Source organism: Porites lutea, chromosome 8 (genome assembly GCF_958299795.1).
Source record: "Porites lutea chromosome 8, jaPorLute2.1, whole genome shotgun sequence".
NCBI lineage: Eukaryota > Metazoa > Cnidaria > Anthozoa > Scleractinia > Poritidae > Porites > Porites lutea.
In genome coordinates, this window is record NC_133208.1 from 30,055,346 (window position 1) to 30,078,219 (window position 22,874).

The window sequence follows — 22,874 nt, forward strand, 5'->3', positions numbered from 1 at the left end:
ACTCCATTTATTTACTATATATACTCTAAACTCGTTTCGAGCATTCCCTCCTTTTCTTTTTCTCTTCTTTCCTTTTTCTCTTTTGTCCCTTTTTTTCCTTCCTTTCCTTTTATTATACATAACAATAGTGATAAATCGTGAATTTGTATGCTCTTGCATCCGATGCGTTGTAATGGCTCGACTTCATTACTTCATATCCTGTTTCTAAATATAAAAAGACCGCAGGTGAACGGAAAAGGTGAAACTTAAGTTTTCGAGACTACCGCCTTTTGCTTATAAGTTAGTCCCTATATCGAACTTTCGCGTAAAATCCATTGAAAGTGCACTACTTTTAGATTGATATACTGTCAGCATTTTTTCTCGGTCACAATTCATAATATTGTACTTAAACCATTTCCTAACTTTAAACTTCCTGCAATGAATTGGAGAGTCAGTTTCCACCTGTGCTATTGTCGGCCAGTTTTTTAAGCTTTGCAAAAAGAATTAACTTCTTTCGGTTATGTTTTATATTGCACCATTAAAATAAAACTGGGAATTTCAATTTAATTTGTGAGCTACCTGTCAAAACTAATCAACATGACAAAGACGGTGTTTAAGATTATGAATTAAAAATCCCTTATGACATCTCTGACCAGAGAAAGGTAAACTGTGAAGTCTAAATTGCTCAAAATTGTCTATATATTGATATCAATATTGGACATCGGATTTTACTTTCAGAGGAGAAATACAATATGAATGCATATGAATAGACAATCTTGTCCGAAATGTTTTGTGCAGTTTTTGAATCAGACCTCGTTTTGTGGTTCTCCAATAACTTGCATGTTGCCCTTCAGACAAGTGTGCTTGGTGATTTTATACTTCGCAAAAAGTTTGTCACGTTAGCTCTCCTTTGGTGATAGTCAAGACTGTTTGAAGGAGTGAAAAGTTACTGAGTATAAGCAGCTGTAGCAGAGACGTACCTTGGCAAGTCAGGCCTAAGTGAGATTTTTATGATCCAAGCAAGATTTGAGTTTTTCATGATACATTCGTCTTCTGGGCTTCAAATTAGACAGAAAGGACAGAAACACTCACAAGTTCGCACATGCGGCGGCACAATAAGGAAGTTTCATCGGAGTCTTACCTTGGAATATTCCTGCTTGGGCAAGGACGGTAATTTGATTCTGAATCTTAGTTCAAGACGATAAGAAAAGCACTCTAGACATTTGAAGAACCAAGTAAGAAATAATCTTCGATCGATCAAATCATACAGCAACAAGGAAGTCCACTTGTCAATATGTCATATGAAGCATCCTTAACGACAGACCTGTTAAGCCGGAACCTTTTTTCTGTTGTTTCAGAATCAGTTTTATTCCTTTTTATCAACATCGTTGCAATAGTGGGAAACTTTTTTGTGATCTTGGCTATTTGCAGAAACATTGCTCTTCGAAAAATCACAAACTGGTACATACTATCTTTGTCGATATCTGATTTGTTTGTTTCTGTCACTTGTATGCCGCTCTCTTTAGTTGTAATCATGAAAGGAAAATGGTTGTACGGTGACGTCACATGCCAGTTGCAAGGTCACGTGATGCAAATATGGGGTTGTTTTTCATTAACAATAGTCGCAGCGACTGCTTTCAATCGATATTATCGCATTTTGCATCCTGTACGCTACAGAAATATGTTCACAAAACGCTTTGCTATAATAACTGCAGTGTCATCCCTTTTCTTGTCTGCTCTCGCTTCTGTAGGGATAACGTTTATTATTGGCGCGCGGTTTAAATTTGGTCCCCACACGTTCTGCACTCCATATTTCTCTGACCAGAAAACCAAAAAAACAGTTGCGCTGCCAATTTTCATGACTTTTATAATAGCTTCACTAACGATAGTGATATTTTGTTATTTCAAAGTGTATCGCGCAGTTCGTCGGCATGTTATTTTAGTAGCGCCGACACTACGAACACAAATACTAAGTCGCCATCGAACTGGAAACAACTCCTCTTGTCGGATTGAAGAGATCAATTCCACTAAAATGGTGTTTGTAGTCGTCCTTGTTTTTTGCCTAATTTGGCTTCCTTTATCTATTATCGCAGCCTTGTATGTTTGTGATGTTTTCCTGCCTTTCTGGACACACCTAATGTATGATTATCTATTTTGTTCAACTGCTGCCACGAATCCGTTGATTTACGGCCTCATGAATAAGGCTTTCAGAAACGAATACCTTCAAATAATCAGGTGCAGAAAACCTTCGTGAGTTAGGATAACGACTTCCAGGATTATAGATGCTACGTGTGGAGATATTACGCAATTAAAATACCCGCAGAAACTTAAAAGTCTATTGAGGAAAATATATTTTTTAATGTTACATGAACAGCAAGTAGGATTGTGAAGCTTTTCTTGTTAAAAACTGTCGTTCATTGTGAACTTCAGCCAAATTAAAATATATGATTAAACTTTTCAATTTGTAGAATCCTTGATACAATAAACAAGTTAAATACCCACGTTTGTGAGCGTAATTTTTCACCAGTATGTAGACTGGTTTAAACACTGGAGTTGGTGTAAACAAGCAAAAACGCTCTTGCAAATTTTTTGTTTCTGTTATCTTAGGACATTATGACAGAGAAATGGAACAAGCACACGACGTTGCAATTTGCATCATGTGAGCTAAAGAATATCATACGTATATAAATCACGTCGGAATTTATCCTGTTCATCTGTTAAAACAGACATTATTGTTTCAGGGGACCACAGAATTTCAATAATCTGCAACATATATCATTTCAAAAAAAGGGCTGCAGAATTTCTGCAGCATCACGTCAAGTTGGCTGCAGGATTTCTGTAGCATCAGATCAAGGGAGCATCAGATCAAGAGGGCTTTAGAATTTCTGCACCATCAGATCAAGGAAGCTGCAGAATTTCTGGGGCTCCAGATTAAGGCAGCTGCAGGATTTATGCAGTTTCAGATAAAGGGGCCCGCTGAATTTCTGCAGCATCAGATCAAGGCGGCTGCATAATTTCTGTGGTATTAGATCAAGGGAGCTGCAGATATTTCTGCGGCAACAGTTCAAGGGGGGTGCAGGAATTCTGCGGCATAAGATTAAAGCAGGATTCCTGCGGCATCGGATCAAGGAAGCTGCTGGATTTATGCGGTAGTGGATCAAGAGAGCTGCAGAAATTCTGTGGCATTAGATCAAGAGAGCTGCAGGATTTCTGCGGCATAAATTCCAGGGAGCTGCATTATTTATTCGGTTTTGGATCGCGGGGTCTGTAGAATTTCTGCAACACCAGATCAAGGGGTCTGCGGGATTTATCCAGCGTCAGATTAAGGGAGCTGCAGAATATCTGTATCATCTGATCAAGGGGGGCTGTTAAATGTGACAACACAGCATAGACAAAGGCTTCAGAGTTTTTACGGCATCCACTCACCATCAATGGTTTCGGCTGCGGAATGGTACACGTGGAATTCAACCTTTAGGTACGACCTTAACCAGCTTATTTCACTTTCTGTTAGTCCATAACATCTGAGCTTGTTTAACAAACTGTGGTGGTTAACAGTATCGACAGCTTTACTTAAATCTAAGAACGAAGACACCACATAGTTTCCCCGATCAAAACTCACTGTAGTAATTTCTTCGGTAAGATCAATTAAACAGTCGCATGTTGAATTTCCTAGTCTAAAGCCTTGCCGTATTGACACGCAGAAAGCAGGTTGTCACTGATAAAATAGGTCATGAGTTGACTGAAAATACATTTTTCAAAAACTTTGCAAATAGTCGAAAGTATTGAGATAGTTACCACACAAAAGCCGCGAACATTGTTTGAATATTGGAACTACGCTGGCGAGCTTCATACTATCTGATGGAAGCTACCTTTGATGATTAAAAGTACGATATATTTGCAGTGCCGCGCGCAGTTCTTAATAGGAATGGATGAACCTTTTCAATCCCAAACGATTTCTTTGAATCCAGATCTTCGAGCATCAAACTGAGACTTCTATTTCAGAGATTTGAGAGACTGAAAACTGTGCTAAGGTCTGAGAAAGACAGGAGGTAGATCTCTTGTCTGATTTGGGCAGTTGTGAAGCCAAACTTAGAGGAATATTACAGAAATAGTTGTTGAGGCAATTTGAAATAGAAATCGGTTGCTTATATTGCTTGTTATCTACCTCTTTGATACATTTCTTAGCGTCGCGAATCCTTTACTTCGCGCTCCGCCGAAGTAATAAATCGAAACTGATATAAATAGACACTATTCATCGAATTTTATGCGGACGTCTCAGAAAACATCCTTTCGTTCAAGGTATTATTTATTTAGCAATTAATGAATTCGGCTTTCGTAGGATATGAAGAATTAAGCAGATTGAGGATGTTGTTATCTACCGGGGCAGAAGGCCGAGGTGGATAACACCCTCCGAGATCTGCTTAATTCTTCATATCCTACGAAAGCCGAATTCATTATTTTAAATTTTTTAATCATAAATAATAATTTTATTCAATTTTAATTGCTTTATTATTCATTCAAAATAATTCCTAGTTTGAAAGCATAGCTGAAACATGCTTACCTGCATCGATGTTAGGTTCATTTTCGATACTGTACTTCTAGGTTTGTCCAGCCCCGCAAATATTCTCCAAATAGCAGATGTCGCCCTCCGAGTTAACGTTGTCTTCTTGCTGTAAAGAGCTGGATGACAGGATCGTGCGCTTATTACACATGATTAACATTTATCTTATTGCAAATCTTATGACATATTTCACAGATACAAATTCTGACAATCTTTTTGTCTTACACATTTTGTTATTATAGTTAGGCAGCTACGTAACGAGTACGAGTGAACGGTAGTTACCCTTCCACTCGTGGCAAGGCCAAACACAGGATTGGATGGTTTTAAATTACGCATAAATGATTCGCAAGCAGTAGCCCTACGGCCTTCTAAAGACGGCAGGCCACTTAATATCAATTCCTCGTCATAATGTAAATTAGTTATTATTTCGCCTATTCCCAGCTGTAGTTCTTACTCTTGAAACGAATGAAATGTCCGCCATTTTTTTTTTCACAACGAAAACAACTCACCCTCGTACCCAGGTCTTCTCGGTTAACGGTGGTTTAACCTGTAGAGGGCTGCATTTTTGACGTCATTTCGGCGTTATCATCAGTAACTGGTTATGGTGAATTATGCGTGTGCTCTTAGCCAATGAGAATTGGGGAAATATTTTGAATGAATAATAAACACATTTAGTAAATTCAACTTATCCTATAAAGGCCTAGACCAAGAACTTCGATTCCCTCTCCGTCCCATAATTTCTCTTAGTGCTGAAATAGTAATTGTAGTATCTTCTTATTACTAAATTTCAAGTATTTAACTGGGGATAAAGAACATTACGCGGAGGTTCACTAAAGATGTCTCTTTATTTAACTCCGGACAACGTAACGTTGTCCACCTAAATCAGTAAAATATCATCATAATTAAGCTGAATGTTTATAGAACCATTCCATTTTTCGTTGACTGGGCCCACTGTTTATCTGCTTTCAAAGAAACTTTACTGATTGAAGATTTACGCAATGGCATCACCCTGCATAAAGAATGGAAGCACAACGAAAAAAAATAGCCTTTATTTCAAACGTAACTCTATATTTATTTCAATCACTAGGACACTTGCAATACCCGTATCATTGCTGTAAGTTAACTTTGATTTTGTAGATGATGGACAAGAGAGAAGAGGGAAAAAAATAAACTAATTTGAACATTGTAATAAGGACTCTCTAAGAGGGGGAAATCTCGGGAATACATTACAAATGTCGCAAGGGGACTAGTTCTAGAGAAACTGTGGTGCTGCGTCGGTGGAAGGTTTAACAATATAATTTGGTTTTATGAACTAAGTTGATAATGTGGACTAGCCACCGAAAAGGGCTAATTGTAAATTTTGTATTCAAAAAGCTATTGAATTACCTGAGATATTCTGGTTGATCCACTCAATATAACTGCTGACACGAGCAAACACAGTGTAGAAATCGGTTGGGCACCCTATTTCTCCCCAACTCACGACCCCCCTAACGACCCAACTATTTCCTTCAAGACAATTGAGAGGTCCTCCACTGTCACCCTGCAAAATGACAAATTTGACAGGGACAAAATAATTGTGTTATTATACATTATTTCTAAACAATTTTCCGTACTGAAGCTGGCGTTGCTGCCTCCCCGTGCAACTCCCATCAGGGGCGCTTTTAAACTGAGGAACCGGAAGTAATAATGCCGTGTTTGTAGTTACTACGCATGACAGGAATAAGGTATTGACCATAAATGGTCTTGTAGGAAAGAGTGAGCTTCAGCAACCATAAATTTTGATTTCTACGATCTACCGTAGAAATGAATTTGAAATAATTTACTCCTTGCCGCATCTTGAGTTACAAATAAGTAACCGAACTGCTCGCAAATTGTGTACAGCAGTGCTCAAAATATGACAAAGCATTCTGTTGTTTTGAAAACAACTCACAGTAACCAACTCATCTTCATTATGAACATTCACACTAGTACAGAGACGACTCCTCTCAGTTTTTGCTTTGGACCAGTAAGACGAAATCTATTGCCAGTACTAGAAAGGGCGCCATAAAACCAGAAAAACTTCCAGGCTTGAGAGTTATATGTTGATAAAGAACGGAGATGTAGCCCCGACGACCCAAAATGTTAAAATTGTTTGTTTGTGCGCTCTATCATGAAAACGTCTGTAAAATACCGCGACTTTGTAGAGCCATACCCTCGATCATTGGTTTTCACAGATCACTCCCAAACCTCGCAGTTTTAATTATTTCAGGCCTCTTTCAAACAGTGGTGATGAATTTCTGCAAAATGAAAGACGAATTTTACGAAACGCCTAGTACATAGTTTAGTAACAGTGTGCTTTTTGATTGGGTGTCACAAAATCAAAACGAAAGTAACCACAACGGTCAACCAGATAAGGGGAAATGCTACGAGCACCTTATACTCAAACTAAAAGCATGAACAGTGCTTCAAATGCGAAAAAACGCGGATGAACGATTGGTTTTGGTTTTGAATCTGATTGATTAAGAAACTGACGAGAGTTTTCTGGACCAATCACGTGGCGAAGTAAAGCAAAACCAAAGCAATCCCGGACTACTTTCGACACTCAATTGAAATTTGGTCTATCAATTAAGAGAGTATCAAGCGCTTGATACTTTCTTGTATCTACTTCGCGTACATTGCAACCACCACTGGTTCCTTGACCTCCAGCACATAACATTGACCTCTCATCGATAGGAACTATTGCGCCATTACGTATGCTGCAATCACTTTGACTACCAACAGGCAGAGTTGCTTGCTGAAGAATGTCAGCCGAAGGTCCAGATGGAGTGGTTCGTCCCCAGCCTAAAAGATTCATTTGGTAACTGTGATGAGTTGTATTTTCCAAAGAAGCACGGAATTTGTTCATCTTTACAGAGCAATTTTCTGCTGAGTGTCGAAAGTAATCCGATTCTGCTTCAGTTTTGCTTTACTTTGCTCTGTGATTGGTTCAGAATACTCGCGCCACCCTCTCAACCAATCAAATGCCAAACTAAAACCAATCACCACTTGATCACTTAAGTTTTCCCGCGCTTTACGCAGTGTGCTTATATTTACTTCGAGTTCTCTTCGGCTCTTACGGGTATTTTCCTTCCTTCTGATTGGCCGTATAGACGTATAGTGATTAGTTTAGTTTTAATTGGGTTTTGGTTGTACGACACTCAATCGAAAAGCGCTCTATTAATAGAACAAAGCCTGATAGAGTGAGGGATATTTACCTGTAATTACACATAGTCTTCCTGGTGGAATTCTAGATCCCTGTGGCGGCAGACAGGCCAGGTTCACCTTCATGCTCAGAGTGACATTCCCATTTAACTCCACTAGAGCAATGTCATTTTGTAATGTGTTCAAACTAAAGTCAGGATGCGTAATAATCCTTTTGACCGTGAATACTTCTTGAACAGGCGTTGAACCGGACAAGGAATGTGCGCCTGCAAGAAGGCAAATGCGTTTCATACTTTTTCTTTCCTCGTGAGCCGCCCTCTGCGAGGGTCTCCTTCGCCATCCTTTTTCAGGAGTGTCACACAACGCTTCTTCCGTTGCGTGACATTGAAAAGAACGGTGGCAAGGGGTATTACCTCTTTAAGGTCGAGAAAAGTTCCATATAGGGGTTTTATTTTTATTTTATTTTTATTTCATTAACTTTCCCAAAGAATAAGATAAATGACACTACAAAAAAAAGTGTACATATATTTACAGGAGTACAGGCGGGGACACCGCAACAGCGAGCGCCAATTACTGCAGGCCCAAGTCATAGGTCGTTAAAAAAAATGTAAAAACTACAATACTATCTAAAAACAACAGGAAAGAGAAGTGGAGGATCAAGGCTCTTTAAGATTGGTTGGATGGAGGGGGCTAAACCTCTTTTAAAGAATTTAGAAGGGAGTCAGCAGTTTGAGGTTTTGCAATTTTAATGTACAATACCAGTGAACAAGACATTAACTTTTCTCCCTCCTTTCTTACAACAACCGTGTATTAATACTTGGTATCCGCCCCGAAGGGGATTACCTTTAAGGCTATGAGAAGTTCATTATGCAAGGGGGAGGGGGAAGAAGTGAAAGGTCAAGGCTGTTTTAGATTGGCTGGAAAAGGTGCCTTTATTTTTTTTATATAAAGAATTTATTAGGGTTAGCATTTTGCAGTTTTGCAAGAGTACATTACTCATGAACAAAATGTTTAGTTTTTCCCCTTCCTTACCGACAACAACCCTGTATTCACTTATTATCGGGTGAAATAAGCAGTGTGCAGCAGTAAGCACCCAGTTTGGTCTGATCAGTGAGCCACCACAAGAGTGACGTCCTCCTATTCTGAGGGAAATTATCCATGGCCAGGAGTTGGCAGTGGCGTTGACACCACCAATTACGAGGCCTCTAAAAGGGCGGACGCCACATCCTACATGGAAATAGAAGACGACTTGTAAATTGCTTGTAACTATAGACTCAGTCTCCTTTAATAAATGATGCTTTCTTAGACCTCTCCATGTAAGACTTCTGTTTTAACGATTTTAAATAGCAATACACTTTTTTGATATTCATTGACATGTATCTATCAAGCCTGAGAAAACAGCCGACATTTGGCGACGCTACCACTGGTTTTCCCGGCAAATGACGTCTGAGAAACAGCGCAGGAACTCCATACTGATGACTCGTCACTACCCAGATCTGGGTAGTACTTCTGATTGGTTGAATCGAATTTCCCACGCGGCACGACTAAGAAGCACGATCAATCAGCAATCAACACTACCCAGTTCTGGGTAGTGACGGGTCATCAGTATGGAATTTCTCCGCTCGTTTCTCAGACGTCATTCCGCGGGGAAATGTCGGCTGTTTTTTCAGGCTAGTATCTATCTGCGTTCCGTGTTTCCTCCTTTACGGCTCGAACTGAGATGAAAAGTCATCTCATGCCTTCAACGTTTTCCCTAAAATTAGTAATTCAAATCTTCCGCTCTCTCATTTGAATCATTTTATGATTATGTTTTCTAAGAGAAGCTTATGACCTACGTTATAAGGTTCAGATTCTAAACAATGGCGAACTTACGTAGCCACTTTTTTGAGACGCAGACAGCAACCGGAAAAGGAATGGAACTAGTTCTAGCGTGCTATGACGTCAATGTGATGACTAAAATACTGTACTGAGCACCAGGAACGAGAACTTTTAACTTCGACTTGCCGTCCGTGACTTAAGTTCGCTAATTATATGCACCTCTGTTATACAAAGACTTGGATGTGTGCAAATGAATATAGGTCTCAGACATATGTAACACAAAAAAAATTATTCGGATATCACATACCCGGCAAGTTGAAAAATGCTGAGGTTCCATTCTCTGGACCTGCAAAGAATGGATACGATGTAATACCAGAGTTTTGGCGCGCGCAGCAGCTCCAAAAGTAAGCCACATAGTAACGTATTAACAAAATGTGCTAAGGAATACTCGAGTCTCCACAAAGTGTGCAAATGGTTTAAAAAGCTACAAAAATCACTAAGTGAAATCCTTTTCGAAAATGCCTGCAGACTTAAATTCTGATAAGACGAAGGCCTGGTATTAAATCAGTTAATTGCTTATAGTATGGTACTACTTAGTGTAGCTCAACGAAGGGAAGATTGACAGTAAATCATTTTTGAAACCCGAAATATACGTTTAGAACTGAATTTTGCGATGTTCCTTGGTTACCAGTAAGATTACATAGATGTATCTTTACGTTTACCTTCGATTTCAGGACCTTCCACTGAGAAAAAAAGGAAAAAAAAGGATAAAGAAGGATTTTACACTAAGTGTCGCAATAAAGCAAAAACAATATCATTAAGAGAAGCTTCACTCACCATAAACTCATCACCGTAGCTACTTAAGGTGTTTCGATACAGTTTTTCAGAGGCAATACCGATATTTTTCAATCGGCTTAAAAGTGGTTTTGTCCTTGTCCAATCGCTATAACATTTTCACCAGTAATTGGCTATGGATTGAAATTTGTGAAAATTTAGCAGTGAGATTGATTCACTGCAACACCTTGAAATTTCAAGACAAACCTGTGCTAAGAACCGGTCAAAAATCCGCGCTACAACATGCACCGTTTTGACGTTATGCTAATTCTCGGCTTGCACTGTCACGAAATGAAAAATAAAGATGCCAACCATTCAATACAGAAGGACTAGAATCTGGGAAATGAAAAAAGATAAATATACAAAAACCCTTGCCAAGAATCAAGTCTGTGAAATATTTCAAATGCGAGATATTGGGAAAAACGGTTTACCTAAATTTATAAACCTTTGTATGGAAACGCCATGTTGGTGTCCCGTTCAGGAACACCAATATGGCCGCCGGATACCAACAGAAACATCTGTGTTCGAGTTTTCCTACTAATGCGTGAATTCTTCGCTTGAGGAACTCATAAAGATTACAGTAATATTTATTCTGAGACAAGGAATGTTTAGATTGCAAAATCTCCCAAAATCGGTCACGTTTTTAACCCACATAAGAGCTTTCCCGGCCGCCAGCTAAATGCCGCGTCACGCGAAAGCTTGGAAATTCAAGCGTCCTCTCTCGCAAAACGAAGAACCCTTTCGAACCAAAAATTTGTTCGTGTAAAGGTGTTTAGGTACTGTAATACCTCGTGAAAGTAGAAACTCAGAAGAATCGATAGTTTCTTAGTTTGATTTTTGGTGACGTCACGTGCAACCCAAGAATTTTTCCAAATTAATGAGGACAATAGATATATGACTAGTACATTTCAGTGTGAGTATTGTCAATGTTTTACATCCAAAAGATGCGATAAATTCAAACTAAAATGTACTAGTCATGGAGGTATGTATAGTGCCCATTATTTTGGAAAAATTAGCATAACGTCAAAACAGTGATGTTGTGACGCAGAATTTTGACCGGTTCGTAGGATAGGTTTGTCGTGAAATTTTAAGGTGTTGCAGTGAATCAATCTTAATAAAAGTCTCAGACATTTTTATAAACATTATGACAATTATGTGAACAGATTTCAAAAAAATTCGCTCGAGTCGTTTCGGAGATATACAAGAAAGCGCTAAAAGTCCAAATTCTGAATGAAGTTGCACTTATACAGGTGGTGAGAAAACGGGTTAGTTTTCAAGATCGCAACAACGAAAGTAAACCAAAATTTCCCAGCATCAAAAAATGATATTAAGCAGCATTCTGACGCTACTTAAGAATAATTTGAGTCATTTATAACGTTTTTATTAAATAATCTATCACGGCTATTGAAAATTTAAGGTTTGAAATATATTTTCGTTTTAGTCGAATTCAAACATACAGAATTTTTTGCTTCCTACGGAGATTGTTTGCTGAACACCAGACTTTAAGTTCCAAGTGTTGGATTTTCAGTAGCAGGTCTAGATCACACAAAATTGGGCTTTTATCAATTTCAAAGTTGTTTGTTTATTGTTGTCATAGTAATATCGATTTTACTTAAAACTACATTTTCACAAATTTCAATCCATAGCCAATATACTGGTGAAAATGTTATAGCGATTGGACAAGGAAAACACCACTTTTAAGGCGATTGAAAAATATCGGTATGGCCACTGAAAAACTGTATCGAAACACCTTAAGGTGTTGATGTTTCACCTGTCACAGAATAACTTTATATTCCACAAAATATTTCTAGTGTTCATGGTCTTTTTACCCTATGGTATGACGTCATACTATAGGCTATAGGTATGGGTATGTACCAAAAATTCACTCACTCACTCACCCACTCACTCGATAATAATGAATTTATGCATTAAACAGGGATTATTATTCATTCAAAATAATTCCTCGATTCTGATTGGCTAAAAGCACACGCATAATTCACCATAACCAGTTACTAATGACCAAATTTGAAAGAATTTTGTGTTTAGGGAGGAAATGACGTCAAAAATGCAGCGTTTTTGCAGGTTATGAACCGTTTACCGAGAAGACCTGTGGACGAAGTTGAGTTGTTTTGGTTGTGGAAACAAAAATGGCGGACATTTCACTCGTTTCAAGAGTAAGAACTAGGCGAAATAATGGCTAAAAACATGCCAAGAACAGCAAGAATACAACTCGAAGAGCAACATCTGCTATTTGGAGAATATTTGCAGAGCTGAACAACCCTAAACGTTCACTAACGAAGATGAACTTAACATCGATTGATCGATGGAGGTAAGCATGTTTTAGCCACGTTTTTAGATTAGGAATTATTTTGAATGAATAATGTAACAATTATTGAATTCGGCTTTCGTATCATATGAAGAATTATGAAGATCTCGGAGGGTGTTATCCGATAACACCCTCCTCGATCTCCAGATACTTAGCCTCATTCATTAATTGTTAATTAAACGCATTATTCCCTACTCTCCCCTACTAGATTTAATTCTATCACCATAGACTTCCCTTTGTCCTCTGTTCCAATATCTGGGCGGGGAGGAGGGAGTGGGACAGAGGCGAAAATTTTTTCTTGGGTACATGGAGATGTCATTAAAATTCAAAAAGACTTCCGATGCGAACCGAACGGGAGAATTATCAAGAAGGTGGTTTTTCCTTCATTCGCTCCATCCCTGATCAAAATACACTTTCGTAGATCTCACAAATAAAGAGGGAATGTACGAAAGAATACTCAACTGGAAGTAAAAGAGCTTCAAAGCCTTAAAAGCGACGATGACAACAGTCGTAACGATCGACAGTTGCGTGATCAGATAAATCATATCAGTTCATTTGAAGGACGAGGAGTCGATCAGGCGCAGGAAGAATGCAAATTTTAATTTAAAAAAATGCATTTGCACTTTATACTTAGGGTGTGTTCCTTTCGGTGAAATTTTAGATCTTAAAACAGATTTTGTGTTCCTTTCGGCAAATCCAAATCCGGATTTTTGAGCTGGTGAATCCTTAAAGGATTCATTGGATTTGAAATCCGGTCAGTGTAAAACGCAGACTGCGGGACTGCGGACGGCAGACTGCGGACCAGGGGTAAAATGCAGACTGAGTGTAAAATGCAGACTGCAGGCTAAGAGTAAAACGCAGACTGGGGTAAAATGCAGACCGAGCATAAACTGTAGTCGTTGAAGGGTTTAAGGGCAAAAAAAGCCCCCCAATACATGTAAACGAACACTTACTTAACGACATCTGCTTGCACAAATCCATTCCTTTCTTCTCTGGAACGTCGTCGATGACCCGAAAACATCATCGCAATCTTGAACCTTTTTTCCGTCCGAGAGACTTCACGCTTCAACTTTAGATGCGAAGTTTTCGATATACGTGACCAGGGACCGTGAACTGGTACAACACCACGATGTTTACGCTTAAATGAAAGCTGCTGACCCAAAATACTGTACAGGAAGAATTATGGCAATAAAAAAGGAGTAAATCATTCCAACAACAAAGAAAGATATTCTGCAGGAAATTTGGATGACCTTCTATGAAAGTATTGCAAATCAAGGTACGCAGACTTAAGCTGTTTGGATTTTCATTGAAACTTCTGGGGAATGTGCAATGCACTTCGACTAGGAAGCGAAGTGTGTAACTGATACCGGCTAGCTATTTCACCGACTTGGAGAAGAAGGAGCACAAATGTTTAAAAAAGTCTATAGTCTTTATTCTGCATTTTGCACCCAGCCTGCGTTTTACTCTCAGTCTGCATTTTACACTCAGTCTGCATTTTACCCCTGGTCCGCAGTCTGCAGTCTGCAGTCCGCAGTCTGCGTTTTACACTGACTGATTTGAAATCCGAAGAATCCAAATCCAGATTAACGGTTAGTGATCTACGCTGTTCTATTCACTATGGATCCGAAATTAGTCAGAGGATCCAGTTGCAGTATTCCCGTATAGTTTCCTCGTTGCTACCATTTGCCGTACAACATCTGAAAACACTGGAAGATTGTTCCTGGTACAGCACGAAAATATCCATATACTAACTATAAATAAAAGGGACAGATGAACTGCTATCTTTCTACAAACTCGCTTGTGGGCTCAATAGGCACTCGATCGTGTTACATAAAAAACTGAGCTACGAAACTGGATCAAACTGAGCCGACAACCTTTAGATAATTTTCAACTTTTACGCGCTTCTTTCTTGATCTGTTTATGTTCCATCGTCGCTATTCGAACTGCCGACCACAAAATTCTGCACCGTATAGTCGCATAATTTGTCAAACAGTAGAAAACACGTCTATGGTGGCCTAGAGCTGCCATAGGGATTTTCTTATATTTTCAGCTTTTTTCTTTTATATGAAGGGTTTTAGTTATTTCATTTTGAAAAATTGTGAAAAGAGAAAAAGAATGGAACGTTGTGCGTTAAAATGACGCCAAAAAAACTGCCAAATACAAATCTATTAAATACGTTTCAGTTAGTACCACTGACTCGCATGTATGCAAGGCATGCAATTCTCAAAACTCGATCAATGCAAGACTTCTTGTTGACTCGTAATTGAACTAATCTGAAAGAGTCCCACTAAAAGGGGAAAGCTCTAACTCGCTGGCTTTGAGAGGTGAAAATGGAATATGCCCCCAATAATTTGCAAGTTAGAAGACAACTAATGTATGCTGTAGTAAGCTGATAAAAATTTAAAGCAAACTTATCCCTGAAAAAAAGAATAAGTGACGTTTATAATAAGTTATTCTTGAAACTCCCAATCTCCCCTTTTTTCTTCATTAGGGCTACTTTAAGCTGTGGTTGCACACAACAGATCGTTTAAGGTACTACAGAAATAGGAACTTTCTTTTTAAAAAAGAGCTTACCTTCTGGTGCTTCCTGGGCCTCTGAATGAAGATAAAAGAAGGAGAAAAAAAGAAAATTAATGTTTGAAAAGAACTTTTAAAGAACAGGTTTGCTACAAGAAATATCTTAAACCTGAGAAATGGATAACGGCCTTTAGCAGGAGAAATGCAGTAAACCAGATCTTTGACACCATGTTTCAGAACGATGAGACAAACTCGAAATCTGATGGAGCGTCTTAGTGCAAGCCCTGCATTTATTCGGTGTCTCTGACTGGCAACTGAAAGCTAATACCAGTTGAAGTACTAATATTGTTTGTGAACTTACTAGATCGTGTAAAGAAATGAATATAAGAAGCAGTATTCGCGTCTCACCGACGTACATATTTAGCCCGATATCACCCACGTGTCTATTATTGACGTATTAACAAGATCATCTAAAAATACCAGACTCTTAATTAAAATTAGAATGCCTGACTCTTCACAACAACGATCAAACCAATACTGTATCTGATAACAGAGTCCATTTACAATGTTTTCAAAAGAAAGGCCTGTCTGCAGGAAATTCAAAACAAAATAATATATAGATTTAGCCAGGGCTAAAAGCGAGGCTCCCATTCATAAATTTATAATTTAAATCAAACACTAAACTTGTATTCCACAATTCAGTTAACTTTAGAGCACATTCATGTGACTTTTGAGGGAAAGGGTAAGTGATTTTAGAGAAAAATAATTTGCAAACATCCCAAGATAGCCTCATACATACACCCCCAAAATAGCAATCATCTTCGATAATGGCTCTTCACTCATCGCCTGGAAAAAAATCAGGCCGAATTTTTTGCGTTCGACAAGTTTACTTTACAAAATCTTGCAAACAGATCTGGGTGCGTGTAAATCAGCCTTTTATACCAATTAAACATCACATCTGAGGTGAAACAGTACTATGAGGCACTGTTTTTATCACACAGACCTCGGACAGAATGCAGTATTTCACAATTTTGCAATACAAAGTACACTGTAAATTATCACTTAAATTAATGCCTTTTTCTCAAAGATTTTTCGACATGATTTTTGTCGCTAGTTTTTCACTTCAGAAATTCAGAAATTTCTATTATATAGCCTGTGTTGGTGTTCTTGTATTTTTAACATGTTATCACAGATTTAAGCAACTCACAAAAACATTTCTAAGAGAGTCTAATAACTTTATTGTTATTTCACGAACAACGTCCCTTCTAAGCACTTTTTAATTTGATCTACTAATTACCAATGTTTGCCGTGCGTTATCTGTGGAAAACGTATGTAATGAAACCTCGCGACAAGTGAGCCATCAAAAACCACGTGCTTGCAAAACAAATGGTTCTTCAAGGCAGTCACGCTGCGTAGTGACTGCTAAATTGCATGTGCACTGTAGCTCGTAAGGATGGTTCGGCGGCCACAGGCAGAGTAAAAACTTCTACAGAAATTCTCGAATTTAGTTTGGCCAAATTAATTTCTGTGCTATTTCTGTCCATTCGTAATTGCTTTATGTGTTGATTTAGTTCTACCAGTAATGAATATTTTTTAATCTTTTGTGCATTAAACGTTGAAAGTCACCATGTGGGAAAATGCAAACACGATTCTGTCGTGCTCAATCTTGGACAGAAATTACAATAGTCCTCGAACCGGCCAATCTTCATGAACGCTGACTAAAATAACAAAGTATATTAAAACATCCCTAAGAACGATAAATATCAAATTCCTGCTTGTCATAACAATGCTTTATAAACAAAGAATGGGAGATAGCAGGTATCGAACTCAGTCTCTTCGGATCCGAAGGTTACGCTTTACCGCACGTACGGGAATAATTATAGAACATGGTACGTCATTTCAATCATTGCCGAAAATAAACCGCATGCTCATCACGAGACTCATTTGCATGCACGATTCACGATTTTTATCCCCAGTTTCCACCGTCTCCGCTAGGAACGCCTAGGACCATGGCCTACCATTTGGGGTGAGGCACACGAAAGAAAACGCCTGCATTTTTAGAGTGAGTCTCGCTCTGCTAAAAGCAGGCTCGACTAAATAACATGATCTTGAATATCTGATTAGAACCTGTTCTCTGTTTAGTTTTGTTATGTCTGTTGCCAGTGGTCACAGTGAGTAACTTCAAATAAAGGAAAACGGTCATGGCGGATATTTTAGTTTCGGTATTGGGCTATTATTTTTTCGCGTCAGTATTACATCTGCAAGGTTCTGGCACGGTTTTCTATCGAAGTTCTGTATGGTGGCTTATACATTGCGCATGACGAAAAAATGTATTTTTGAACGACTTATTTGAACCTATTTTAAATTCTCAATACACAAAAACTTGCTTCCAGAACTTAAAAACTTACTTGGAGTTCAAAATATCTGCCGACGACTAGAAAACCGATCGAAGCTACTAATATTTGGAGGATTTCCAAATTGTGCCACTTTTGAAAGTTGATATGTTGAGATGTTTTTCGGAGATCATACCGATATCTTTCAATCGCCTTAAAGATGATTTCATCTTTGTCCGTGCGCTGTAAAATTTTCACCAGTGATTGACTATGAATTGAAGCCTACTGCAGCAGTATCAATTCGCAAAATCACAATACGATTGACGCGATTGATCATAAACGTGCCAATTCGTGACCATTCTTGACCGTCTCATCAGTCGCTGAAAAAAAAAACTGACTCGCCATTGTCGAGAGGTTATTTTGGCAGTTGGGGACATGCGTTAGTGGCCGTTGCCGTTGTGGAGAGGTTTAAATGAGAGTAAATGTATGGACTGTCCGTCGGGACAAAATAAAGTGGCCTTTGTAGAGAGGTGGCCGTTAGAGGAGGTTCGTTAGTTTGTAACTCGAATTAATCTTAAGTTAGCCTGCGTAGCACCGCTTGGAAGTAGTGGGCGAAAGACAGAACGGGCGCGCGCGAGGGAGACACGCGAGGGGTGATTGAGCTCCCTCTCGCCTCGCGTGTCTTCTCGCGCGCCCGTTTTCTCTTGTGCCAACTACTTCCAAGCTACGCAGGCTTATCTTAAGTAGCGTCAGAATGCAGCTTTATAAAATCATGTTTCGCTGCTTGGGAATTTTTGTGTATTTTGTTTCTTGCGATCCTGAAAACTCAGTAACCTGTTTTCTCTCCCCCTGTCTAAATGCAACTTTATTCTCAATTTTGATTTTTAGCGCTTTACTTTATATGACTAAAACGTCTTGACAGAATTCTTTTTAAACCTCATTACACGATCTTCACGATGTATATAATAATGTGGGAAACTTTCATCAAGATTGATTTCCTGCAACGCCTGGAAATCTCAAGACAAACTTAGCCTACGAACCGGCTAAAAATCCCCGCTTTAACATTAACTGTTTTGACACGATTTATCCTTCGCTACACTACTGAGGAGATTACACAAGTAGCGCGGAAAGTATTTAATAATTTAATTCCTTTTCCATAGAACTTCCACTTGCAAACACCGTTTAAAGCTGATCGAGCCGTATTAAACACTGATTCAAAGATATATTTCAGAAAAATAACCGGGCTATTGATGCCGGGTAAAAAAGCAATTTTAACGCATTTCATCATATTGAAAGAACATATGCGCAACAAAGGCGATACGACTGGTCTGCGAAGTAGGACCCAAAACAGTGTTTTCATACCTCTATTTCCGCTGTTATTTTGAAGTTATTGCTCCATTTTCTGTTAAATGTACTTCTAATTTGAAAATTTATCGCTAAAAACATTTCTTGACCTCTTAAACAGCCGCTAAAACAACCGGGCCAGGTTTGTGGCGGTTTTTTTTTTTCATAGTCAGAATGTTGTCTAGAAACACAAAATGCGCGGTGACGTAACAATAGTAACGTTAGGGTGGCCACTATCGCGATTTATACAATAATGTGAAAGCTACCCGCGCTGTGATTGATCTTTGCCGATGATCTATTACAGTTTATACAATAATTATGTTAATGCTACGCGTGCTGTGATCGGCCTCTGCTCATGATATATTAGAGTACAGATACATGGATGACGTCACGGGAAACTTGTTTTCCTTGTTTTGTTCAACATGGCGCGCGGTTTTGAAAATGTTTGTGAGATTATTTCGGATTAAAGCAAGTGAAAACCTCGAAAAAAGTTTAGCAGGAGCTATTTACAAAAATGAAAATGAAGAAACCGAGACAAAAAGAGCTCTTGACTACTCGAGAATACCTAAACTACAAGAAATCTTCACAACAGTTGCCATCGTGTGTCATTGCTATGAGAGACTCGCTGTTTTGCAAATGTTTTCGCCGTTACTCCTTTTTAGTGAGCAACGTTACCTAAACATGTAGTTCGTTTCAAAATCATACACTCAATATGTTATTTCAGATCCATTACAAACTAAGGCCATTTTATTTGTGGGCGAGCTGTTTCCACGCCTAAAGTCAGTTCTAGAATCACAGTAACCATTCATTCTGTTTCCTCTTTAACAATGTAGGCTTTCGCTTTCTTGCTCAATACATTGTTATCAAAACTGATGGTAAAAAACCTGTCTTCTCCCCAAATGCTCGGGAAAGGAGTAGGTTTTCTCGGTGAAAGAGGCGACTGAGGTGAGACACAAAACCTGCAGCTTTTTGTCGGCTTTTTTCGTGGGATGATCGGAGATGTATCGGAAGAGACCGCGAAAGCGCCGGAAACTGTCGAAGCAGCGTTTTCTGGTTGTGGCGTAGAAGAGTGACTCTCGGAGGAGCTTTCTGGCGATGGTGGTGGAGTCGTGGTACTTAAACATTGCTTGGAAATCAAAGATGGCAGATGATTGATTTGACTTCTTTTGCTTGTTTTGTCGTTTAATTTAGCCTTGATGTTCAGAGAAGGAAGAAATTCTTTCTTAGCGGTTGCCAGTTTCTCCCCTCCTTGTTTCCTTTTTAAAACTGCTCTTTGACCTGTTTCTTTAGCTTGGATGATCGGTGGAAATCTAGTTTTGATGCTATCGTCACTGACCAACGAATTAAGGCTTTCTGTAATAACAGAAAGTTCGTTTAATTGTTCATTGCTCCATGATAATCCACTTCTGCGTTCTTTTGGCTTTGCAGAATTTTTTTGCTTCTGAGCAGATTTTTCCCGACTTCTTTTTTGCTCCTGTTGATGTGCAATTGAGGGTGATTTTGTTGACTTTTTTCCTTCAGCCGAACTTCCCTTCTCTTCCTTGAACGGGTCCGTGAACTTGTCCATCACCGTTTGGATTTCAATGGTTTCGATGTGGTGCAGCTGATCCACTTTACTCATTAGAGAAAAAACGTCACTGCACAGGACTTTACCGCCTAAAATAAACACTTCATTTTGACACGTAGCCGCTGCATCGTCCGAGGGACCTTTTGGCTGGTCGACGCTCGTTTCTTCATCTTCGTTGAGGACTTCAAAAGTTTTAAATTTCTTCATCGTTGCGGTGAAAAGAGAAAGTGGCGAATATCCAACGTTTGTGACTCGTTCAGACGTCTACAAAGTAGCTGGCTTTTATGACATTTATTCAAACTGCCAACCAGTTATCTAATGAACAAAAGAGCTTACGTAATATGCTCAAGTGATTAATTTAGGAAACAGGTAGTTAGAACGTATCTATAATGCAAATAACTCCGCCCGGTCAATTTAAGCAATTGTTTACAGTTGGTAATGGCTTTGTTGTACCGGCCAATTCAATTACAGTTTTGTTCAGTACATGTTAATGGGCCCTTAACTATATAGCACTATCCCACAGTAACAAAGGTTACAATATTTACCACAGAACCCCAGTATGACCACAGGGCGCCCACACAATCTGTTTGTGTAGCCGATTGTTATTTTATAGTAAATGTACTGGATTTACCGTTTGCTTCACCTCATGATAGCGATATATCGCTAACTATGTATATAAATCAATGATAAATAAACGTTGAATTACCTTGCCTGTGGTGTATAGTCGTCCTTTTGCCTTAAAAGCGGTTTTTTGAGCGATTTTGAATGAATTTGAGTTCGCCGTTGACTGTTCCATATAATAGAAGGACAAGGGAGGAATCCTTATTTTGAAAGGGTTCCAGCGCCGGAGCGATTTTTCCCCCCAAAATCGCACTGCTCCGCTTTTAAACTTCGCAGCATAAAGGTGAAAAGATTCACGATTCTTCTCGTACCTTCCAATCGAAAATCCATCCAAACGGCCCGTAGCTAGCCCTCGAAGAAAATCAAAATCCCACAGTATTCGAGCGACTGGAATACGTAGCAAGATTCATACGTGCCAGCCAGAAACCGTCCCGCTGATTGCCTCTTTTTGATTGGATGTCGTTAAACAACAAACGCTTACCAAGTCTTCTTCATCAGTTATTATTTAACCATTTATTTAACGACATCCAATAAAAAAAAGGCAATCAGCGGGACGGTTTCTGGCTGGCACGTATGAATCTTGCTACGCATTCTAGTCGCTCGAATACTGTGGGATTTTGATTTTCTTCGAGGGCTAGCTACGGGCCGTTTGGATGGATTTTCGGTTGGAAGGTACGAGAAGAATCGTGAATCTTTTCACCTTTATGCTGCGAAGTTTGAAAGCGGAGCAGTGCGATTTTGGGGGGAAAAATCGCTCCGGCGCTGGAACCCTTTCAAAATAAGGATTCCTCCCTTGTCCTTCTATTATATGGAACAGTCAACGGCGAACTCAAATTCATTCAAAATCGCTCAAAAAACCGCTTTTAAGGCAAAAGGACGACTATACACCACAGGCAAGGTAATTCAACGTTTATTTATCATTGATTTATATACATAGTTAGCGATATATCGCTGTAGGTGAAGCAAACGGTAAATCCAGTACATTTACTATAAAATAACAATCGGCTACACAAACAGATTGTGTGGGCCCCCTGTGGTATGACGAAGGGCCAAGCCGACTAGCCAAATATGTTCCCTATAACGAGGTTTCGTGTTCCGTTCCATATATAATACTATATTCTTTACTGGCGCGAAGAATTTCGTTCGTTTTACCAAGATCTATTGTCTACTTTATATACTGTACTGGAGGTTTTTTAATATTTGCGTGATTCCACAGTGAGTCTACTGTATATAATTATGTTCCGTGCGTTCAGTTAAACTTCCAAGTTCAAGTTCAAATTCATTTTATTCGCACATTTCACGTTAAAGAATACTTATTTTTCATATGAAAAGAAATAATTAAGAGAAAAGAAAAACGAAAATTAAAGTGATTATAATTCTTCAATTAGAAGTGCGTAGTTACAAAAAAGACCAAAGCTTTCAAATAGGCCCACTATCAAAGTGCGTATTATCAAAGAGAAGTGAGTAAAATTCACAAAGCTATCATTATAATGCTCTAATTGGGAAAAAAAAAACTAATCAGTAGCGAAAGTAAAGAATGACAGATCAAAATTTAAGCCATAAGAAAAACTATTTACAGCGTTGATAATCATTTATTTTTGACTCGAGGAGGATTAGAGCAGAGGAAAGAGTTCTTACTAAACAGTTCTTGGTTCGTAATATAAGTTATGCGTATTAATTATTTTTTCTTTCAGGAGTTCCTCTTTATAGCTAAGCCGCTTTTTACTAGGACGAAAAATCGAAGGGAGAAAATTGAGAAGTTGTACAGTGACTTCCTCAAGCTAAAGCGAACTC

At 38.8% G+C, this 22,874-nt stretch overlaps 2 protein-coding genes across 2 annotated transcripts; one reads left to right on the forward strand and one right to left on the reverse strand.

Moving 5' to 3' along the window:
- LOC140945916 (melatonin receptor type 1C-like) lies at positions 1–2,305 on the forward strand. Its single transcript, XM_073394980.1, has one exon. It carries the CDS (start codon positions 1,274–1,276, stop codon positions 2,231–2,233), a length of 960 nt encoding a protein of 319 aa, XP_073251081.1. The 5' UTR covers positions 1–1,273; the 3' UTR covers positions 2,234–2,305.
- A 3,061-nt stretch (positions 2,306–5,366) lies between these two features.
- LOC140945918 (elastase-1-like) lies at positions 5,367–15,508 on the reverse strand. Its single transcript, XM_073394982.1, has 9 exons — positions 15,385–15,508; positions 15,273–15,293; positions 10,261–10,281; positions 9,846–9,884; positions 8,753–8,947; positions 7,774–7,986; positions 7,194–7,360; positions 5,927–6,080; positions 5,367–5,549 (listed from the first exon to the last, which is right to left on the reverse strand). Exons 1-9 carry the CDS (start codon positions 15,443–15,445, stop codon positions 5,545–5,547), a joined length of 876 nt encoding a protein of 291 aa, XP_073251083.1. The 5' UTR covers positions 15,446–15,508; the 3' UTR covers positions 5,367–5,544.
- Positions 15,509–22,874: the final 7,366 nt, after the last annotated feature.